Source organism: Carassius auratus, chromosome 12 (assembly GCF_003368295.1).
Source record: "Carassius auratus strain Wakin chromosome 12, ASM336829v1, whole genome shotgun sequence".
NCBI lineage: Eukaryota > Metazoa > Chordata > Actinopteri > Cypriniformes > Cyprinidae > Carassius > Carassius auratus.
This window is the reverse complement of record NC_039254.1, coordinates 20932144-20952953: the sequence shown is the minus strand read 5'-3', so window position 1 is coordinate 20952953 and position 20810 is coordinate 20932144. Positions and strand designations below refer to the sequence as shown.

Sequence of the window (20810 nt, the reverse complement as noted above, 5' to 3'; positions counted from 1 at the left end):
ATGCAGAATAACATAAGTGGACTCTGAACGATTAATTGCCGCTCAAATCATCTCCGCAATTAGAAATTCGATTAATCGTGCAGCCCTAATTTGCAGCATTTCACTCACTTCAGAGGTGGCTTAACAAGACTACTTCAGAAGAGGAATTTTTATAGGTGTAGTTGCCTTAATGTAAGTGTTCGCAGAGCCTTTTGATAAGTTTAAAGAATGCACGGAATGTATGCATGTGACAAGCTAGCTTCTATTAGCCAAGTTTTTTATTTTTAGCCTGGAGTAAAACACAGATAAAAGAGATTTTAGACACTAAGCAGATTTAGATTTGAAACCGCGAGAGTGACAAGTTCTCCTAATCCAAATATTCTGGACAGGATCAACACAGCAGTATAAAGACTCATTCACTACAGGAAAATCATAGTATAATGACAATAAGAGAAGTCTATATAAGTAATAACAGTACAACTGTTGTAGAAATACTTCTGAATTAATAAAGTATATTCATCAAACCTTCCCATATTTCATTAAGTCAACTGTATTTTTAACAGCGTCAAACACAGCCCAAGTCAGTTTATTGAGAACAGGTCTTTGATAACATAAAATTAATTTCCACTTCTCCCTCATTTTCTTTTAAAGGTACACTCCACTTTTTTTTTTTTTTTTGTGTGAAAATAGGCACATTTTCCAACTCCCCTAGAAAATTTTAACTTTTCATTTTCTGTCGGTCGTAGTACATGATGTAAAATTCAGAAGAGTCAAGTTTTAAATAGGAAAAATACAGAAAATCATTTTTGAGCGAGATGCTAACGGTCTAATCAGATTTATTAATCTATGCTAAGCTAAGCTAAAAGTGCTACCGCCAGACCCAGAGATCAACTGAATGGATTACAAAATGGTAAAACTCAACTGTTTAACTCTAGGAGAGTTGGAAAATGAGCCTATTTTCAAAAAAGTGGAGTGTACCATTCCTTTAAAAAAAAGGTTACAATGGCGAATGGGGAAAATTTATGTCAAAATACTCACAATTTCAATATTGTTGTCACAAGATGTAAATAATATGCCAGCTGACATGATCTTATGTGGAGAAATTCAGTTACTAACTTCTTTAATATTAAATGGATATCCAATTTTTTAACTCTCTCACCATGACGACACGACAAGCAAAATGTCTCTCTGCCTCTAACCTCTACAACTTTACAAATGCTGATTAAAACAGCCTTACAGCACAAATACACATATCAACAAAATAATTCATGTCCTGAAAGCGCATTTATAAATTTCACATTTCTTCTTTAAAGTCCTCCAAAAACAATAAAATTGCACTGAAGCCATAATAATCCATCAACACACTATTCTCATTGAGCTGAAGCATTTCAGTGAAATGAGCCATAGCACATGACCGGGTTTATGGACCTGCCGACTACATTCAAGTTTACTGCATCATTCATTAAAGTACAATTCACTCAAAAAAATTAAACAATAAGGATAGTGAACTGGCATGTTGACAGAACTGTCTCTTGTCGTTTCAGCCCAGTGCTGCGTGGAGATTGAGATTTAAAATTTAACATGCATTGATCTTGTACTTCCATATTTTATGTCCCAACTCTATTTCTGATTGAACATGTCCAAGTGCTTATTATTTCAAGAATGGATTACTGCAAAGCTCTGTTGGTCAGCTTTCCAGCTAGAGCTGCAGATACTCCAGAACACAGCAGCATGTCTTCAATCAACCAAAAAAAAAAGGCTGCTGCCACTTGAATTGCCCCCTACAACACTCAACATGTTCCTACGACAAGTGTATGTTCCCTCCACTATCTACGATCATAGAGGTGCAGTGCCTGGTGATTCCTTCGCAAACAGGTACAAAGATCTTTACTCTCTCTACTGAGACCTTTAGCATCACAACCATCCCTTTAGACTACATAAAAAGTACTTTTGCAGAAAAGACTTCCAGATATGAGATGAACTGGAACAAAGTGTCAAAGCAGAGCAAAGTACAACACACACAGCGAAGTACAACATATATGTGTAGCAAACACATCTCCTGTTCAAAATGCTTGTCTTTAAAAGATATTGTTACAACAGTCAGTTTTATCTTTAGTGATGACAAACGACAAGGCAAAATATCTCATGTGTTATAATAGATCTGTGCATTATAGGTCTTAAAATTAGTAACACTCACAAGAAAACGATTATTTTACTGGTCATCTTAACACTGATACGGAAAGATGTCAAGCACTATTTATTCTACTGCTTGTAATCATTTTTTCTTTTTTCCAAGTTGGAAAATTGCCAACTTGTCACTTAAGTTGTGGATGTATTGTTCACTAACAGCCATTAATTTACTATTAATATTTAACTTCAAAAGTTCAAAGGTGTTTGTTTGAATTTTAATCCATCAACTACTACATTTTTGGTATTGTGACCCTAACCCTATAAACTCATAAATGGCTGAACGAACTGCTGGATTAAAAAGTTTAAGAACCATATGTGCATGATGCATGTTTTTGTTTTTGGAAGAAAAGCCTTTCTAAGGACCCAGTATGCAAATTAGCATAAGCTATAGTCTCTATGTACAATGCATATTTTTCATCATTTTCTTGCTGGAATCATGATTTTGGTATTGTCACTATATAAATAAATTAATTAATATTTTTTAGTTTTCTTGTGATGTAGGAGACCTGACATTATCCTAACACTGATTTCATATATAAACAGACAACTAGTACTGACAGAAGATGAATAGCAATGAATCGCATCCAAAATAAGTTTTTGTTTACATAATATGTGTGTGAGGTGCAGATTTAATGTTTATTTTGGAATGCGATTAATCGTTGGACAGTACTAATAAAAACTGATATGACATACTCGTGGTGCAATACTGTTGTATCTAGATTAGTTTACTGACTGGGTTCTAACAATCACTGAAAAAATGTATAATGGAATTTTGAACAAACTGTTGTGAAGCGGGGGGGGGGGGGGGGGTTGGGGGTACTGTAGCACAGTACACTCCATTATGTTGTTTGTACATATATTGTTTAATTTCAAATTAGCCTACTGTTGGGCAGTAAACTATTCTAAGTAGTTTGCCTTCATTATTTTTTCCTGCTCAAGGCACATTAAAGAAGATATTTTAAAATAATAATATTTGAAAGGTATATTATTCGAATCTAATAAAAAAAAATTTCATTAAGAATCATACTGTTAAAGTCACAAATTTGAGAAGATTGCTTTTGAATTGAAATTAATATGAATCGTGAATCGAATCAAGTATAACCAACCAATGGAAGACAAAATTGTGGTTTGTTATATTAAAAGCTTTGTATTTGACAGAAACCATGGTAATGAACGGTCATGCAGCTCTACTGTATTTTACATGCTACTTCGTGGCACGAGAATACACGACACTATGGTACAAAAACATGGTAACACAACGGTATTATGCCAAAAACGTGGTATTATAATGAAACTTGTGAAGAAAAAAAGAACCGTTTTATTTTAAATGCTATTTCCTGTTTACTAGCATAATGCTAGCCTGAAGTCCAGAGTTCATTTCAACTTCATTATATTCTTCATTCAAAAAAATAACGATCCGAGAACACTTTAAACATTAACATTACACTGTATTAAATCGGCCATTCAAGAATAAATCCACTTTTAGCGTTAATGTTAGTGAATGAGTTAGTACCAGTGGCCTGTGAGCGCACCTGAAAACACACCTGTCACTTAAACACCTGTTTGATACGGCATATTCAACGCTTTTGTCTCACCTGTTGCTTCAAGCTGAACTCAGTCGCTAAATGTATCCCCTTTTAATCATGCTTAAATTCTTTCCGTTAGCTTTCAATGGAAATTAAATCATCTCCATTACAGCCGTTGCTCCCTACGGTCCGTGTTCTCGCTCATCGCATCCCGACAGTCGGCGCTACACTCACACAAACACTAGGAAAGAGAATGTGCTGATAAAAACACCATCAGGTTTTAAGAAATGGGCGGGCTGCTCATAATAATTATTATTCTATTTGAGCTTTTCGTGTATTATAAATTAAATTGATATTAAAGTTGATCAGCATTGTTGCTCAGGTGTAATTTATTGTTCAGACCTACAAAGTAGCAATAAATGGCTTTATTCCGTGGTACCAGTTACTTTTCTCAGCGCAGGTCTATTTGAACCAATCACGTTCGAGTACGGTATTCGAATAACTTTTGATATTTAATCATTTCATAGAGATTGCTCGGCGGAATTCCATTTGTATGTCAGACAACAATTCTTTGCATGTCAGTGTTTTAACAAAATTACTTTCTAGTGTATAAATGTTAGGCTACTGATAAGACGAAAGACTGCCTGTGGAAGTATTTGCTCTGAGCCGTCAAGCGCCCCCTGCTCTGTTTCTCACAAACAGAGTTAGAGTCAAAAGGGTCTTGGGTGCAGATTTGCACTTGCACTCGACTTGCATTCTCAGACTTGCACTCTTTTTTTTATTTTATTATATTCCAAAATAGGACATACAGTAGGAAAACAACATATTCTGTACATCACAACATCTATGGACAGATTACAAATAAGCGAAGGAGGTCAAGGGGTTATCAAAAACAAAGTAGGCTATAATGAAGACATTTAAAAAATAATAATAATAATAATTAAACAAATACCTTGTAAAGCTTACACAGGTCATATGATCTAACAGCTTTTTTGATTGTACACTCAGATATTGAGAGAACATAGTGCTTAATATTAGCAGCAAGTTCCAGAAAGCTTGGTTTCTTTTTTAAGAATTTTCCTGTCAAGTAAAACCAAACAAATTTTTTTTCCACCGCAATGCAAATCGAGGGTAAATATGGAGAATAATAAATTGAGACATTTTGCTCCAAAGTTTTTTGGTATGGGCAAGACCAAAATAAATGCACCAGTGTTTCGTTTAGCTCTTCACAGAAAGTAGAGCTGATATCCAAGTCTTTTTTCATTTTTTTCAGGTAATAGTGGGGTAAAACCTGTGGAGCATTTTGAATGAGATCTCTTTGACTTTGTTGGTTAAAAAAAACTTGTGCTGCAAAAGCCAAACTTTTTCCTAACAAATGTCTCCAACAAATGAGGACCAGTAATATACAGCAGTGGGAGTATTCCTAATATCCTGTTGAAAGAGTTGACGAATGGCTTTATTCTTGCTTTTAGGTTCCAGTGAAAAACAGATATTCCCAACAGTTGTTTCCTTCACATCCACCAGTGTAGGGGAATCAACAAGTCCATTAACACCTTTAAAAAGTGAGATGACAGCTGAAGGTATCGCATCGAAGACGATAGAGAAGTACTTTGGTGGAATTGGGATACCGAAGTGATTAATAAATTCAGCGTAGTTATAAAGTTGACCACGTTGATTGAATAATTGATTTACAGGCAAAATATTATTGTCATACCACTTTTGAAAGAAAAGGGATTTGTTCTTTGTACAAAATATATCTGTTGTTCCAAATATAAAATCTGTGAGGAGTGAAATTGTGCTTGTAAATTAGAGACCAAGACAGTAGCATTTGTTTATGAAACGAAGAAAGTTAAACAGGAACTGAAGAAAAGACATAATGGGGAATAAAATTCCACAGATTGGTTGGGCATTCTAAATACCGCTTAATCCAATGAATCTTGAAAGTGTAATTTAAAGTAGAGAAGTCCAGACAACTAAGGCCACCTTTACTGTACTTATTCATTAAAACAGACTTTTTCAGATAATGATTACGATTTTTCCATACAAAATTATAAAGGATTTTACCTATGGTATCAGACTGCACTCTTTTTGTTTATTTTCAGACTTGCACTCTCAGACACTTGCACTTCCACTGGTGACATCACTTGCAGTCTTTATTTTTTATTTGTTGATTTTTTTTATTATTATTACTTTTTGTTTGAATCTCTCAACATTTTATACTACCTGCTACCTGCAACCTTTGCCTGCAACACTTGCAATCGACACAAATCGTGCATTTTTTCAATGGAGACAAGAAGCTGTGGTGGCGATTAAACCTAATTTAGTACTATAATGTACAGGGGTCCTGCAAGAAAAAGACAAGACCGGCAAATCCGTGGCCAGAACACCAGAATATGAACGCTTGTGCAAAGTCTCTCGCTAAGCATTTTCCTCCAGCAGGAAAACATACACACTTAACATGGCTTAATGTATTAAGATGCTATTAAAATATCAAATCAAATATACAGTTCATTATTTTAATGAATATGTATATAGTATTTTCCTCACATACCACAAAATGTGGCATAATGGACTAAGATGATAAAGGCCAAACTCAATATGATTCTCTACATTATTAAAATACATAACTAACATGTACAGGCAAGCAGGTGAGCCGAGAATAAAAGCAACACGCAAAGTTTCGTGTTAATCATTTTTCCATATAGAATAAACTGTCTACAGCTCGTTCATATCACTGTCTTTGTCCATTAAGCTACATTATGTGTTTTATTTATAATGATTTTCTATAGGAGGAAAACGTTTAATGCACAATTTAACGCATTGTGTTCTGTACTCGTCTGCTTGCCTGTACGAAGTTGATCCTTTTAAAATCACTTAATGCATTTCATAATGCTCATTCATATTTGCTGGTCTGAATATACGTTGAGTCAACAACAAGACATATTAGGCTAGGCCTACTGAATTGTTTTTATCATCTTAGTCTGTTATTAGGCCACATTAAGCATTTTGCTGTATGGGAGGTTTGCGCATTGTGTTCATAGCCATCTGCTTGTCTTGTAGTACATTAAATAAATCGAATTTGGTCTTTTAATTGAACATGTATTTTAATACAATCAAAATTATGTCATTAATAACTCACCCTCATGTCGTTCCAAACGTGAGACCTCCGTTCATCTTCGGAACACAGTTTAAGATATATTTTAGATTTAGGCCCAATCCCAATTCTACCCTATAGCCCTTCCCCTTTCGCGTGTTCACGTGAAGAGGTAGGGGTGTCTCGATTCTCTTTTGGTTGGAGGGGAAGGGGTAAGCGGAAGGATCAGATAGCCCTTGGGACCACACTTCAAACGAAGGGGTATGAATTATCTTGGCAACATGGCTGCTACAGCGAACAAAAAAACACATAAATGTAAGCTTTTTTGGCATAAATAAAGATTTAAATGAAAAGTAATCATTTGTTTTATGTTATATTCAATTGTGAGTTCATATTAATGGTCATGTTACTCAAAGAATTGTTTGCAAAAAATCGCTAATATTTGCTAACGTCATATCATTACAGACTGCATGATAGTGCCACAGCATATGTCTGATCAGGGTGATAACTGCTGTAGACATTGATGAGGGCTAATCCCCCCAATAATTAGAAATCGCTAAACCATTTTCTCAAATATTGCCTATTCGAGAGAGAGAGAGGAATGGAAGTTGCGTTTATTCGCGTCTGTGCATTTATCTTTTTAGAGTGAGTTTACTTTAAAACATTGTATCCGCAGAACCTGATTTTACCAAGTGAGACATGTTCCTGGGACAACATCTTTGTTTTCCCTGGAACAACATTGTGATTAACCAATCAGATTTGAAGAACCAGTTTATAGATTTTATTTTTGAAGTTTACGCTTAAAATCACTGTTTGGTGCTTGTACATCAGTGTCATTCATCTATCTTTTCCTCTGATTTTAGGGATTACTCATGGTTAAGGTTAGGTTTAGGTGTAGGGATATGGTCAAGAATATATTTTTGGAGTAAAATGTTATTCCAGGGTCATCAAAATATTTTGACCTTGGAACACATCTAACTCAGCAAAATCAGGACGTGCGATTGTATCCTCTCGTCCCAGAAAATATAATGTAGCGATTCAGTATATAAACTGTATTTAATAAAAGTCGGGGGGCAGCGTTGACAAGTTTATTTTCTCCTGGATGTGTGAGCTGTGCTATTTGTGATATGTGTGTGTGTCAGTAAGCAGCTCATTAATACAGAACGATAATTAAAGGCTCTAATGTGCACCAGCACACCAGTATATGTGTGGATTGTGAGAGCTAGACGACGAATGATGGCATGTGACATCATGGTAGTGGTGTCCCAATCCTTAGGGGAATATATTAGGGGAAGGGGTATAAAATAGAATTGGGATTGGGCCTTAGTCCAAGAGCTCTCAGTCCCTCTACTGAAACTGTGTGCACAGTACTGTACATGTCCAGAAAGGTAAAAAATTTTTGAAGCATCGAAAATACAGTTTGGTCCAAAACTATCAAAAACTACAAATTTATTCAGCATTGTCTTCTCCTTCTTCCGGTCTGTTGTGAGATTTCAAAACACTGAAGTGTAGTGATATCCGGTTCGATGTAACCGAATCTTCTTGAACCAGTTCACCGAATCAAACTGAATCATTTGACACAGTTCGCATAAGCATTAATCCACAAATGACTTAAGCTGTTAACTTTTTTAATGTGGCTGACACTCCCTCTGAGTTAAAACAAACCCATATCCAGGAGTAATTCGTTTACTCAAACAGTACACTGACTGAACTGCTGTGAAGAGAGAACTGAAGATGAACGCTGAGCCAGATAACGAACAAAAGATTGACTCATTGTCGAGTCAAGAACCGGTTGCCGGAGAGTACTCGTCAGAGAAGGACTCGGCAGTATCTCAAACACAGAGGAGCTACAACTACAACATTTATAAATAGGCCTAAACAACAATGATAGTTTCATGAAAGAGACCTCCATCACTATCAGCACAAAAGGTACACTTTGCAGGTACTATAATATACACAATTTGGAGTTACTATTATGTAGCCCAGTGGTTTTCAAACCGGTTCCTGTTCCATTTGATTACATGTAGCTCTTTCATAGTGAGCTGAAGATCTGAATCAGGTGTGTAAATTAGGGGGACATGCAAAATGTACAGAGCTGGGGGTCCCTAGGAACAATTTTGAAAACCACTGATGGTATTAAGGTATTATGGACCCTTTCTGGTACAAAGACGCCACCCTTGCAGTGACAGGTTTTGTACCTTTTTTCTCTGTAGGTTATTTACACATGTAAATCACATGCAGGATTGAGGACAAAGAGCTTTTGACAAATCTCTCATTTTCAGCTATCCTGGAAGCATTGTGTGTTTCATTTTTAGCATTATTATTTAGTGTTATGTGTGTTACCTCGATGGTCCTTTATTGAGTAACATTGCTTAATTTTCTTATTGTTTGAGAGACCGATTTTGTCTGATTTCCCATCTGATTTCCATTGTACCACTTGTACAATTCATTTTACCTTTACAAACTGATTTTTCAAATAGATTGGGAAAGTAGCATTATATAACTTTAATGATATCTGCTAAGCAGAAGCAAGCTATTTTCTTTGTATGTGCGAGACAATAACAAAGTGCAGTAGAGAGTAAAACTATTTGCAATAGGAACCAGTAAGATAACAACATTAATTATAAATAATTGTATAACAAATACCAGACATGCAACATTATGAACTGTTTTTACATAGCTAAGATAATTTAGAAAAAAATATGAAATACACAGCCACCAAAATGCCACAAGCTACCCAAAGATTAGGAAACATAGAATTCAGTAACTGTTGTTTGAAAAGTATTTAACTATAAAGCATAATGTTGATCAATGTCCCACATTTTGTGTTAATCTAATTATTACATCTACCCTATTTAAAAAGAAAACAAGTTATCTCATTAGACCTTTTGACATGCTCCAAATGTTTTAGGGTTGCCAAAAATATTCTCATACAAACTATATAGGCCTAGAAAAAAGTTTAAGTTTATGTAATGAAAACAAATAAACTTCACAAAATATAAAGAAAATAAAAAATTATATTAAAATGACACACAAAGATAGCTTAGCACAGTACACATAGCAAGGGCTTTTAAATAACATAATAAATAAAAAAGAAAACAGAATAGAAAAAGAATAGAGCAAGCTAGCATTAGAGGTCTTTTTTGCTTTTGTTAATTGTATAATAAATGAAAAGAAACTTGAAAAGAAAAAGATAGAATACAAAAAGATTAGAAGGCTAGTTTTTATTTATTTATTTATTTAATTTTTAAAGAATGGAATTATAATAGAGAGAGTGCTAGAGTTAGAGGGTCAAATATAGATGGAAGATAAGTGTTTTTATCCGAATTTTGAAGATGGCTTAGGACTTTGGGATGGCATAATGCATTTAGGTAAAGGGGTGCAGAGCCAGTGGTGGTTTTGTAGCCAATCATCAATGCCTTGAATTTTATGCGAGCAGCTATTGGTAGCCAGTGCAAATTGATAAACAGAAGTTTGATGTGCATTCTATTCGGCTCATTAAAAATGTATCTTGCTGATGCCTTCTGGATTCATTGTAAAATTTGATATAACTGGCTGAAAGACCTGCCAAGAGAGTATTGCAATAGTCCAGATATGATTTACCTAAACACCAATAAACAAATAATTTGTGCATAGTCCAGATTAGTTTGTTAATCCACACCACAGTACAGGCAAATTCTTTGTCATATATGTCCATTTATTTTGCTATTAAATCTCCTGTCCTGTCCAGATTTTGCTGCTGACCCATACACAATACAACCATAATATAATTTATATGTACAATATAAATATATTTAAAGGCTGAAAAACTTGCTCCCTCCATGTTAGTTTTGTGTCAAAATATATACTCCAAAGAATTTAAAACACCCTACTTTCTCTAAAGTGGTTCCATACATTTCCACTTTGCATTCCTTAGCCTTCGTTTTATTTGTAATGATCATTACTTTTGTTTGTTTTTTCCTCTGAGAACTTAAATCCTCATTTTGTCCCCCACACTTCAACTTGATTAATTCCCTTTTGTAATTTCTTGTTTATAAAATCACCATTTTTTACTCTCTTCCATATAGCTCCATCATCCACAAATAGGGATCTCTCCATAATATATCCACTGGAAACTCTGAGTATATATCATTAATCATGATGGGGAAGAAAATTTGGCTAATTACATTGTGGTGTCCTGTTTTCTACATTATATTGATTTGATAATACTTGTCTTTACCTGTATAATCCTTCCATTTAAAAAATCCATAATCCAATTGAACATTTCCCTCCAACTCCCATTAAATGCAATTTAATTAAAAGTCTCTCCGTCCACAATGTCATACGCCTTCTCCACATCAAAAAACACTGTTCCCACTGTTTCTTTGTTTACTCTAGCCTTTCTTATCTCATCCGACGAATTTATTACAGGATCCATTGTATTTCTTAATTTTCTAAATCCCCTTTGACAACTAGCAATTATAGATTTAATCTCCAAAAAATACACAAGTCTTTCATTTATCATGCACTCCATTACTTTACAAATATGTGGCATTAGTGCAATTGGCCTGTAATTTCCCAGACTACTTGGATCATTGCCAGGCTTTATTAATGGAATAATTACTGCCTCTTTTCAACTTATTGGTAACCTTCCCTCCTCCTAAACTTTGTTATACAATATCAGTAGCTTCTCCTGACTTTCTAAACTTAAATGTTTTAGCAAACTGTAACATACTTTGTCTTTCCCTGGCATTGTTTTCGCAATTGAACAGGTGTACCTAATAAAGTGTCCAGTGAGTGTATACTGCCACTTTTATGAATACTTCCCATATTTACTCTGAAAACTCTGTAAGAGTCAGTGTGTCCATTGATTTGCTTACAGTGAAGTGAAGTGAAGTGAAGTGAAGTGACGTGACATTCAGCCAAGTATGGTGACCCATACTCAGAATTTGTGCTCTGCATTTAACCCATCCAAAGTGCAGTGAACACACACACACACCCGGAGCAGTGGGCAGCCATTTATGCTACGGCACCTGGGGAGTAGCTGGGGGTTCGATGCCTTGCTCAAGGACACCTCAGTCGTGGTATTGCTGGCCCGAGACTCAAACCCACAACCCTAGGGTTAGGAGTCCAACTCTCTAACCACTAAGCCACGACTTATTAAAGCAGGAGACAAAATTGCAGTTTCTTAAAACTGTGCAGTTGTAAATGCAATTTTTAAAATGTGTGCTAGTGCTAATCTAGGCTATTTGTATATTATGGCTAAAAGAGAAATAACTAGATAAAAAAATTATTTTCCATCAGGGTGGTTTATCTTATCCTGTTTTTTTTGCATTGTTTCCTAAACCAGTGAAGAACCAGTATTAGTTTTATACAAAATACTAAAATATATTTAATATATATATATATATATATATATATATATATATATATATATATATATATATATATATATATATATATATATATATATATATATATATATGTATATATATTTTATGTAGCCTATTATTATTATTATATTATTATTATTATTATTATTAATAATAATAATAATATTACTTAGCTGTAATTTCATCATGTTTCCTAAAAGATTCATGAATAGTAAATTCTTCGAATGTGCCTTTATGCATTTCATTATTTCATTGCTTTAAATATTTTATTATTATTATAATTATTAATATTTATAAGGTTGTAAGAAGGCTAAATAAATAAATATTAAGAGAACATAGATGAAAGTGTTAAATTATGTAACGTTAGAAAGGGTTTGCACTGGTTCGTTAGTAAACAAAGACTTGTTTGTCCAATCAACATTGAGCGTTCGTTTGATTAGATCGTCACGTTGTCATTATGCAAATGAGTTGCAGATTCTCAAACACGTTTAACAGATAGGCCCACAGCAACTCCTTTAATAGCACTTAAAATATTTGTCTGTTAAAGGTTAAACAAAGGTGTGCATTAAAAAATAATCAATTGCAAAGTGAATTAATAGCAATGCAGTTAACAGAAGAAAAAAAAACATGTAAACCTAAATGATTTTTTAACAAATTAAAATAATTATTTTAATATTTCATATTTAGACTTTATTTTAAGAAATAGCCTATGTACAGTGTTCACAAAATCTGTTTGTTTCCTGCAAATATTTTAGTGTCAGTCATTTAAGAAATGTGCATGTGAAAGATAAACGTGCCTCAATGGTAGTCAGTATGTTGTCAATCAGTTTTCAAGGCGATTATCAAACTCTTGGTGTGATGAGTTTAGTTCTCATGCCTCTCATCTCATCCCACATTGTGATTTTTGAATCACCGGGACGAAAAAGAGATTCAACTTGTTTTCCCGGTCTGGCTGAGATTTGAAAGTCCTAATTTTAATCCAAACCAATCCCCAAAAGACATTTGGCCTGGGAAATTTCACATCGTTTGCACTTTTCGCCATTTAATCCGGCTAATAATAATTAACCTAAAATTATTTTTTTATTTTTGCAATAAGCATCACATGCTATTGATACAGAGAGACTATGCTGCCTATTAGTTGATCGGTTTGCAGTTATTTCCTGATTGTTGATTGGGTGTTAATCTGTGTATTGCCCTTTCCATTCGTTTATTCACATCTTTATATCTGACAGACAACATGGAAATGCTTTTCTCAATAAAATAAAATAAATAAATAATGTACACTTTGTTAGGTAAAGTTTACCTAATATTTTAGGGGCAGAAACTGGTTAATGTGTTTTTGTTTGCAATTCCGAAGTATTTTCTTGAATCGCACTGCAGTGGAGTTGGTTCTTCTGTGGCCTTAATTCGTTTGATTAACAGTATTTTTTCCACAGTATTTATTCCAAATGATATTCATCCAGAACAATATGAAAATTATAAATTGCGAGATTTTGTTATTCTTATTCCCATTCCATATTTGGAAGTGAAAGGTCCATGCATGATCATGGAAAGGCCACTTAAACTGTCTTTCAATACATTTGATCGCTGATGATTATCGTGTCCTCCCCGCGGTGATGGCGCATCGCGCCTCATTCTCACTCCCATTACGCAGCGGGATTGACATGAAACTGTGAATTGCAACTCCGATAGAGTTGACATGGAGCCAGCAGTCTGAGGGGTTGAGGAGCGATCATCTCTGCCTCCTCCCCCTCTACATCAGCATGACAAAGCACTGGGGGGCTTGTTGGCACCACCCGTGATCACTGTAGGAGCAGGAGCCCAACACGACCATCACCTTGACTGCAACCAGCTAATCCTCTTCCAACACCAACTGTCACTGCTCCACAAACCCACTGCTGGAGCTCGGTGGTCGGTTGGATAAATCCACGGGAATGGCGCAGGACTCCTGTTGCAGAGCCAAACCGTCGGATCAGAGCGCATGTGAAATGCAGGATGGGACCTCAAGTGGAGCAAAGAAGAAGAACTATCAGCGTTATCCCAAACCACCGTACTCTTACCTAGCTATGATTGCCATGGTCATTCAGAACTCTCCGGAGAAGAAACTCACGTTGTCAGAGGTAGGTCGTCTTCACAGGCGCGCGACTCTGTTTTTTTTTGTAAACTGTCAAAATTCATCAGGAATATGAAATATTTTAATAATCATAGTTTATTTTGATTATGCGCTATTTCTACACCACTTAAGATATTTATAAAAAAATATCTACCACCAGTTACATTTTTACAACTTGTAGACCCTACACTACAGAATAAATAATATTTAAGGATATTTTCGGCGGATTTCTTTCAGGTTCCAAATAAAAATAAATTCCATTTGCATTTCTTGAAACTTAAAATTTGTATAAAACCCATTTGCGCCGTCACCACACCTAAGTTAATTTCCACAACGACGATCGTTTAGCCTACATGTGAAGTGAGTTTTTGTGCGTTGCACTATCCAAATCACACACTGAATAATGGTGCACGTAATGTAGTTTGTATTATGAATAGTGAAAGCGGCCGATACTATATCATGCTGATAGCTGTGCCTGCCTGAATTACACTGTGCCGCAATTACTACGCAGTTATTTCGAAATGTTGCAATTTGTAAGAATCTGAGATCGGGATTAACAGGTTGTGGACTAATTCAACTCCTGTGATTTTTTTGTAAACGATTTGAGGTAGGGCCTGCTGCTTTTTTTAGCATTAAATGGCAAGCATATCCTGTATTTTAAACCATTGTTTAAACTTGTAAAACATGCAAAATAAGCAAGCCATGCCTGTTTACATATATAAATGTCACCCCACAGAAAATCTCACTATTTCTGTGTGATTTACAAGTGTAATATGCACTGCCATATTTTATTTATGTTTTATTATATATATATATATATATATATATATATATATATATATATATATATATATAATTATTATTATTATTATTATTCTGTAGCAGAAAGTCTAGATTCATGTATTCTCAGCAATAAATGCTACCACTTTCAGTTTAGAAGATGTGCAGTTTAGAAGCTGTGGCCAGTAATAACGATATGATATGTTTTTAATAACTATGATTGAATTGTCTTTGAACAGATTCTGAAGGAAATCAGCACTCTCTTTCCATTCTTCAAGGGAAATTACAAAGGCTGGAGGGACTCAGTCCGACACAACCTGTCATCCTACGACTGCTTCGTGAAGGTGTTTGTTTGATTTCAGGTGACTGAAAAAAATGTGTTAGTTTGATGTTCATTTGACATTTAATATCTTGTTGCCCCTCCTCTAGGTGCTTAAGGATCCTGGTAAACCCCAAGGTAAAGGTAACTTTTGGACTGTAGAAGTGAGCCGAATTCCACTGGAGCTGCTGAAAAGACAGAATACGGCAGTGTCCCGTCAGGATGAAACCATCTTTGCTCAGGACCTGGCCCCGTACATCTTTCAAGGTTATGGTCAGTCGAACAAATCCAAAACTCTGCCCACTGACCTCTCCTTACCCCCTGTCCCTACCCATCACAGCCCACCTCCATCAGAGGACCCCTATCGTCCCAAACTAGACTCCACGTTTGCGATAGATTCTCTCCTGCATAGTCTCAGGCCTGCCAGTTCTGCTGGGGAAGGGCTACAAGAGAGAGAAAGTTGGGGCATTGGGCCTCCTCCGCACACTCACTCTACCACTCCACCACATCCTTGTAATGGCTCGTATAATGGCAGTTCGTCAACCAGCTCCGTCAGTCCTGCGTCAGATTTGTCAGATGAGGACTGGAGAGGAGTGACACTCGTTGGGAAAAGATCAGGTGATCGAGGATCAACTTCAGACGGATACAGTGACTCCTGCCCCCCGCCAAACAAAAGCTCAAAACGCGGCATCACACCCCCTTGGGAGCTGCCGACTTCTTACGCCAAGTACACCCCTCCCAACACGGTAGCCCCTCCTAGTATGCGATTTAATGGAAACCCGTTCATACCATTGGGTGGTATTCCGTTCTATGGTTATGGTGGTGTACACGTCACTTCATCACACTTGATTGGTCACCCTTACTGGCCCTTCCTTCCAAGTGGGACAGTTTCCATACAAGCCCCACCCCTGGTCATGGACTTGGACAGTATGCTGCAATCTGTTCCACCCAACAAGAGCGTGTTTGATGCGCTTGGCCCCAACAATCAGACTGCTCATCCACCTCCAAACCAGTATGCCCTTCAGAACGGGTCTTCCCTTTGCAAATATTCTCTTTAAACTATGCACAAAATAGTCCTCGAAGAACATGGCTTCTCATCTTTGGCACTGCTCAGGTTTCACAAAGATTTGTGAGCACTAATGCTGCTCATTACTGTATACTCTGTCTGTAAATTGTCTCGGGAATTCTTGAGAAAATCCCTCTGTGAACTGAACAGTTATAGGGCCAATATTGACCAAAGAATCTACCCAACCAGTGTTGACACTGTTGTAACTTCTGTTGATTCATGTTACTTTCTTTGAAACTATTACTACCTCAGACTTTTAATGTCAATGGCTGCTCTTGTTTCCTGAATGGAGCCTTGTAATGTTTGGGGACAATCAATGAAATGCTTGAAAAGACCAATTGAATGTTGTTAGTTTATAAACTTTAAGTATGGTGTGTGGTTGCTTTATCTCCCTAAAAATAATCAGAAATGGTGTGCTGGACATTTGTTAGGATTAGGGATGTGTTTGTATGATTGAATGTGTATTTTTGCAAAGTTTACATAAAGACTGGCTTTAATATCTTTAATGTGTCCCTTTTATATGTTGGTTTTAGCAGGGTAAACATTTTTTGAAATCTTGACTTTTTGTATCACCTTTCTGACATGATTTTGTGTTCCAACAACACTTTAATTTCACCCCCACTCCACCTGGTAAAGTCCAATCTCAGGCTCTGATAACAATGGTTGAGGCTTGACAGATCTGATGATCCAGTCTTGTGTGTTTTTTTTTTTTCTGGCATGCATTCACTTTGAAGAACTGTAATTAGAGACAATTTTATCAGTGTCAGTCTCAAAGCCTTATCATGACTCCTTGTGTCCCTGTGGAGTGTAGGTGCTGTAAATGATTTTTTTTTTATTTGGTTATCAAATGCCTTTTTATAATAAATGTTTATGTTGCCTTATGTTCATGCATGTCTGCATGATACTGTCCAGAAGCTCACATTGAGTGATATGATCAGTCATTAAATGTAAGGGTTGTTTAACTGGTGGTCTGTGGTTGTCCTGCAGTCTGGTGCACGTCATTCCGCCACCACCTCCTGCTGTTTTTTTTCTGTCCTGTCTTCCCTTAGAATCATTCATTCATACCCCCAACATCCATTCTTTGTAATGGACCTTAGTTTAAAGTATTTGGGAAGTCTCAGTTTCTCAGTCTTTTTTTTTCCTCTGTCATAGTAAGAGCAGTCAGACTGTATAGTATTTATGAATATGCTTAAATATGTTTATTGTAGGTGTAATCTTGTTAAAACAATTGAGAGTTCTGCATAGTTCATCTTAAAACTGTGTGTTGAATTCAGATTGTAGGGAAAGTAAGTTACAATAAGCCTTTATAAAAATATCATGGGACAAAGCATGACTTGGATGTTATAAAGCAAATGCATATTTGTTACCTTTATTTTGCATTTGGCAGCTATCAAATGTTTGGTTCTTGACTTCTTATTCATATGTTATATAGCATGAGTCTCGTCAGAGACAATATTTTACTTAAAGCCAGTAATGAAACTGGCTGAATACTGAAATTTAAGAGCATGAAACAGATGCTGCCTGATATGATTTAAATGCATCTGTCAAAGCAACTTTCTATTCATGAGTATCTGGAGAGACAGCATTTGCTCCTCACAAAAAAAAAAAAAAAAAAAAAAAAAGATGCAGTGGAATGACAAAAATCTATAAACAATTCGGATGAGCACAGTAAATGAGTGGCTATACGCATTTAACTGAGAATACATCCTTTAATTCAACAACTTGACCCACTTCATTTGTTTTCATTATGGAGATAAAATGGGGTTTCTAAAAAAAGAAAACTTTAGAGACAAATTATGTGACCAAAAAAACAGTCTCAGAAACACAAACTGCCGCAGAAATTATTAAAGTAAAAAAATAAATAAACCTGACAAAGTGAGAGTCCTGATAGATACTCAGCCAGAGACTTTCACAAGGTAAGGTATAAGGACAGGTTAAAAGGATCATGATCAGATTAGAAGCTGAAAATGCAAAAATGTATACGTAATTGTCTAGCTTCATCATCAGTTCATTTGTCTAGCTCTGTCCGCATGACATGCCAATCAAAATTAAAGCATTTATTTCATGTGAAGCAATTGATATCAAAACACACATATATAATGTGAAAATAGTAACACTGCTCTTACATTTATAAATAGCCTAGAATTTGTTCTAGAATCAATGTTGAATCAGTCAGAATCAACATAGCCTATCCAAATAGTTAATAACCCCATTTTTTTTCTGTCCTAAAAAGGCCTTTGTGGCGATTTCTACTAATTTTTTTTATGTAAGTATTTTCTAAACAAGATATGACTGATTAGTTAGGTTTGTTAATGAATAGCATTATGCTTACTATTAATTCATGAGGTCATTAGCCTACTATTATTTTACAAATCATGCTTGAAGAGGAATTTAGGAATAATCTACAATTCACAAGAAACTGACATAAATACAAAGGGCATTACAGAAATATAAGCATATTTAGATATATAAAATGTTAACAATCATCATCATTAAGGCTACATGCAATAGGCTAAACTGAATTTCCAAATATTCTATGGAGAAAAAAACATGCATCCATTTTAGCCTTTAAATTCTGCTTCAGGTGGGAAATATGCAAATCTCCATTCTGCATTGTTTTATGTAGCAGTTATGCTGTAGCCCATTGGGCTTTAGGCAGGTAAACACCCAAAACACCTATTACTATCTCATTATCAATGATACCCATCCCAGCATTACATTTTAATGTATTGAATTAATACATGGATCACTAATTCTGTCACATGAAGTTTACATGAAGTCTATAAAAAAACCTTTAAAACCTTTGGAAGTTGTGGCCTAATGGTTAGAGATACTGACTTGCAATCCAAAGGTTGTGAGTTCAAGTCTCCAGCTGGCAGGAATTGTAGGCAGGGGGACAAGTGCTCTCTCCACCCTCAATACCACGACTGAGTTCTGCCTTGAGCAAGGCACCGAACCCCCAACTGCTCCACGGGCGCCGCAGCATAAATAGCTGCCCAATGCTTTGTGTGTGTGTGTGTGTGCACTTTGAATGGGTTAAATGCAGAGCATGGATCCCAAGTATCACCATACTTGGCTGCATGTCATTTGACTTTCTATAGCAGAACAGGTAAAAAAAAAACATGTCTTCAGAAACATGTCCAGTGCTTCGTTCATATTTTTCTCTTCTTAAACTGTTTTCTGTGGCTCCTACAGGCAACAGCGTTTAGAAGGAAGCTGATAGTCTCCATCCTGTTCATCCACACTTCCAAATCCACCTTCCCCAGGGGTGGAAAGACTGAATATGTCCTGTTATGTATGCCACACATCAGTCCAGCCTGCTGCCTTCGTGAAGGAATCCAGAGGAGCAGTAAACAGGGGACTCCTGCCGGCTGCCCAAAATCGGAGGAGGCGCAGCCGTCCACCAGGCGGTGGAGGAGTGTCGTGCCGTCCACTGAGGGCCGTCCAGTGCCACCGCCAGGCACCGCTGAGGAGATCACCCAGCTATTTTTTTTCTCCTCTCTCCCCTCTCTCGTCTCCGTCGCTCCTCCTTCCATCTCCTTTTCTCTCGCCTCGTCTTTCCTACCACCAGGTTCCTGCAGGTCACCGTGAGCGGTCCCCCCGGCCTGCGATGGGCGATGGGGTTATGTGACGAGTCGGGCGAGGCCGAGAGCCGTGGGAATGGTGCGAGGCCGGTGGAGTGATTGGAAATGAGCGACACCTGCTCGACCCACCGGTCTCGAGTCCCACGGAGAAGGTGGAAGGATATAAAACAGGAGCGACGACAGTGAAGGACAAGAGAGGACCAGGCCTGGATTTTATTTGGTGTTTTGATTTTGTTTGTGTGCGGAAGTCATCCGTGAGGGGCTGCCCCCCTGTTTTGTGTTTTTTATTATTAAAGCTTTCATTTGATTGTACGCCGGTTCCAGCCTCCTTCTTCCCATAATTATGGAGTTTTTATTGTTACATCCCCTAACACAATATCATTTGAAAACAACAAAGACATTTGAAGAGAGATATGTAGTTGTGATCATTAAGGGTGAAACATCCTTATGTAGAATAAAATTGCTTTTTCCTCAACATTGATATTCAAGACCATTTCCATGATGGAATAAAGAAATAAAAAAAGATAATGGCTGCTTATTGTCTCACAATTCTGACATTTAATGTGGCAATTCTGAGAAAAATGTCAGAATTGTGAGACGTTTTAATTTTTTCATATTCCTTTTAGTAGATATGACTGTTTACATCTCATTTTAAAAAAGGTATAATTTATTTGATTTGATCATCTTACCCCGGGATCCAGGCTGATGGTATTATTGGCCCCTAAATTTAAAACTCTGCCATTCATTTTATGTAGCCCAGGTGCTGATATATATATATATGTATATA

General features: G+C 36.3%; 2 protein-coding genes across 2 annotated transcripts in view; one reads left to right on the top strand and one right to left on the bottom strand.

Moving 5' to 3' along the window:
- LOC113112129 (protein phosphatase 1 regulatory subunit 16A-like) overlaps positions 1-3914 on the bottom strand; it is a 31342-nt gene extending 27428 nt beyond the window's left edge. Inside the window, exon 1 of the mRNA XM_026277580.1 lies at positions 3765-3914. The gene's annotated coding sequence lies outside the window, so the exon portion shown is untranslated. The remainder of the gene's footprint in view (positions 1-3764) is intronic.
- Positions 3915-13781: 9867 nt separating this feature from the next.
- On the top strand, positions 13782-17501 carry LOC113112127 (forkhead box protein H1). The gene is made up of 3 exons (XM_026277577.1): positions 13782-14281; positions 15294-15398; positions 15484-17501. The coding sequence occupies exons 1-3, from the start codon at positions 14096-14098 to the stop codon at positions 16429-16431; spliced, it is 1239 nt and encodes a 412-aa protein (XP_026133362.1). The 5' UTR covers positions 13782-14095; the 3' UTR covers positions 16432-17501.
- Positions 17502-20810: the final 3309 nt, after the last annotated feature.

Bases quoted from the DNA above. Each gene is read 5' to 3' on its own strand.
- LOC113112127 (XM_026277577.1), top strand. From the start codon at position 14,096: ATGGCGCAGGACTCCTGTTGCAGAGCCAAACCGTCGGATCAGAGCGCA. The intron at 14,282-15,293 runs GTAGGTCGTCTT...GTCTTTGAACAG, and splicing joins AGAAACTCACGTTGTCAGAG to ATTCTGAAGGAAATCAGCAC. The intron at 15,399-15,483 runs GTGTTTGTTTGA...CCCCTCCTCTAG, and splicing joins CCTACGACTGCTTCGTGAAG to GTGCTTAAGGATCCTGGTAA.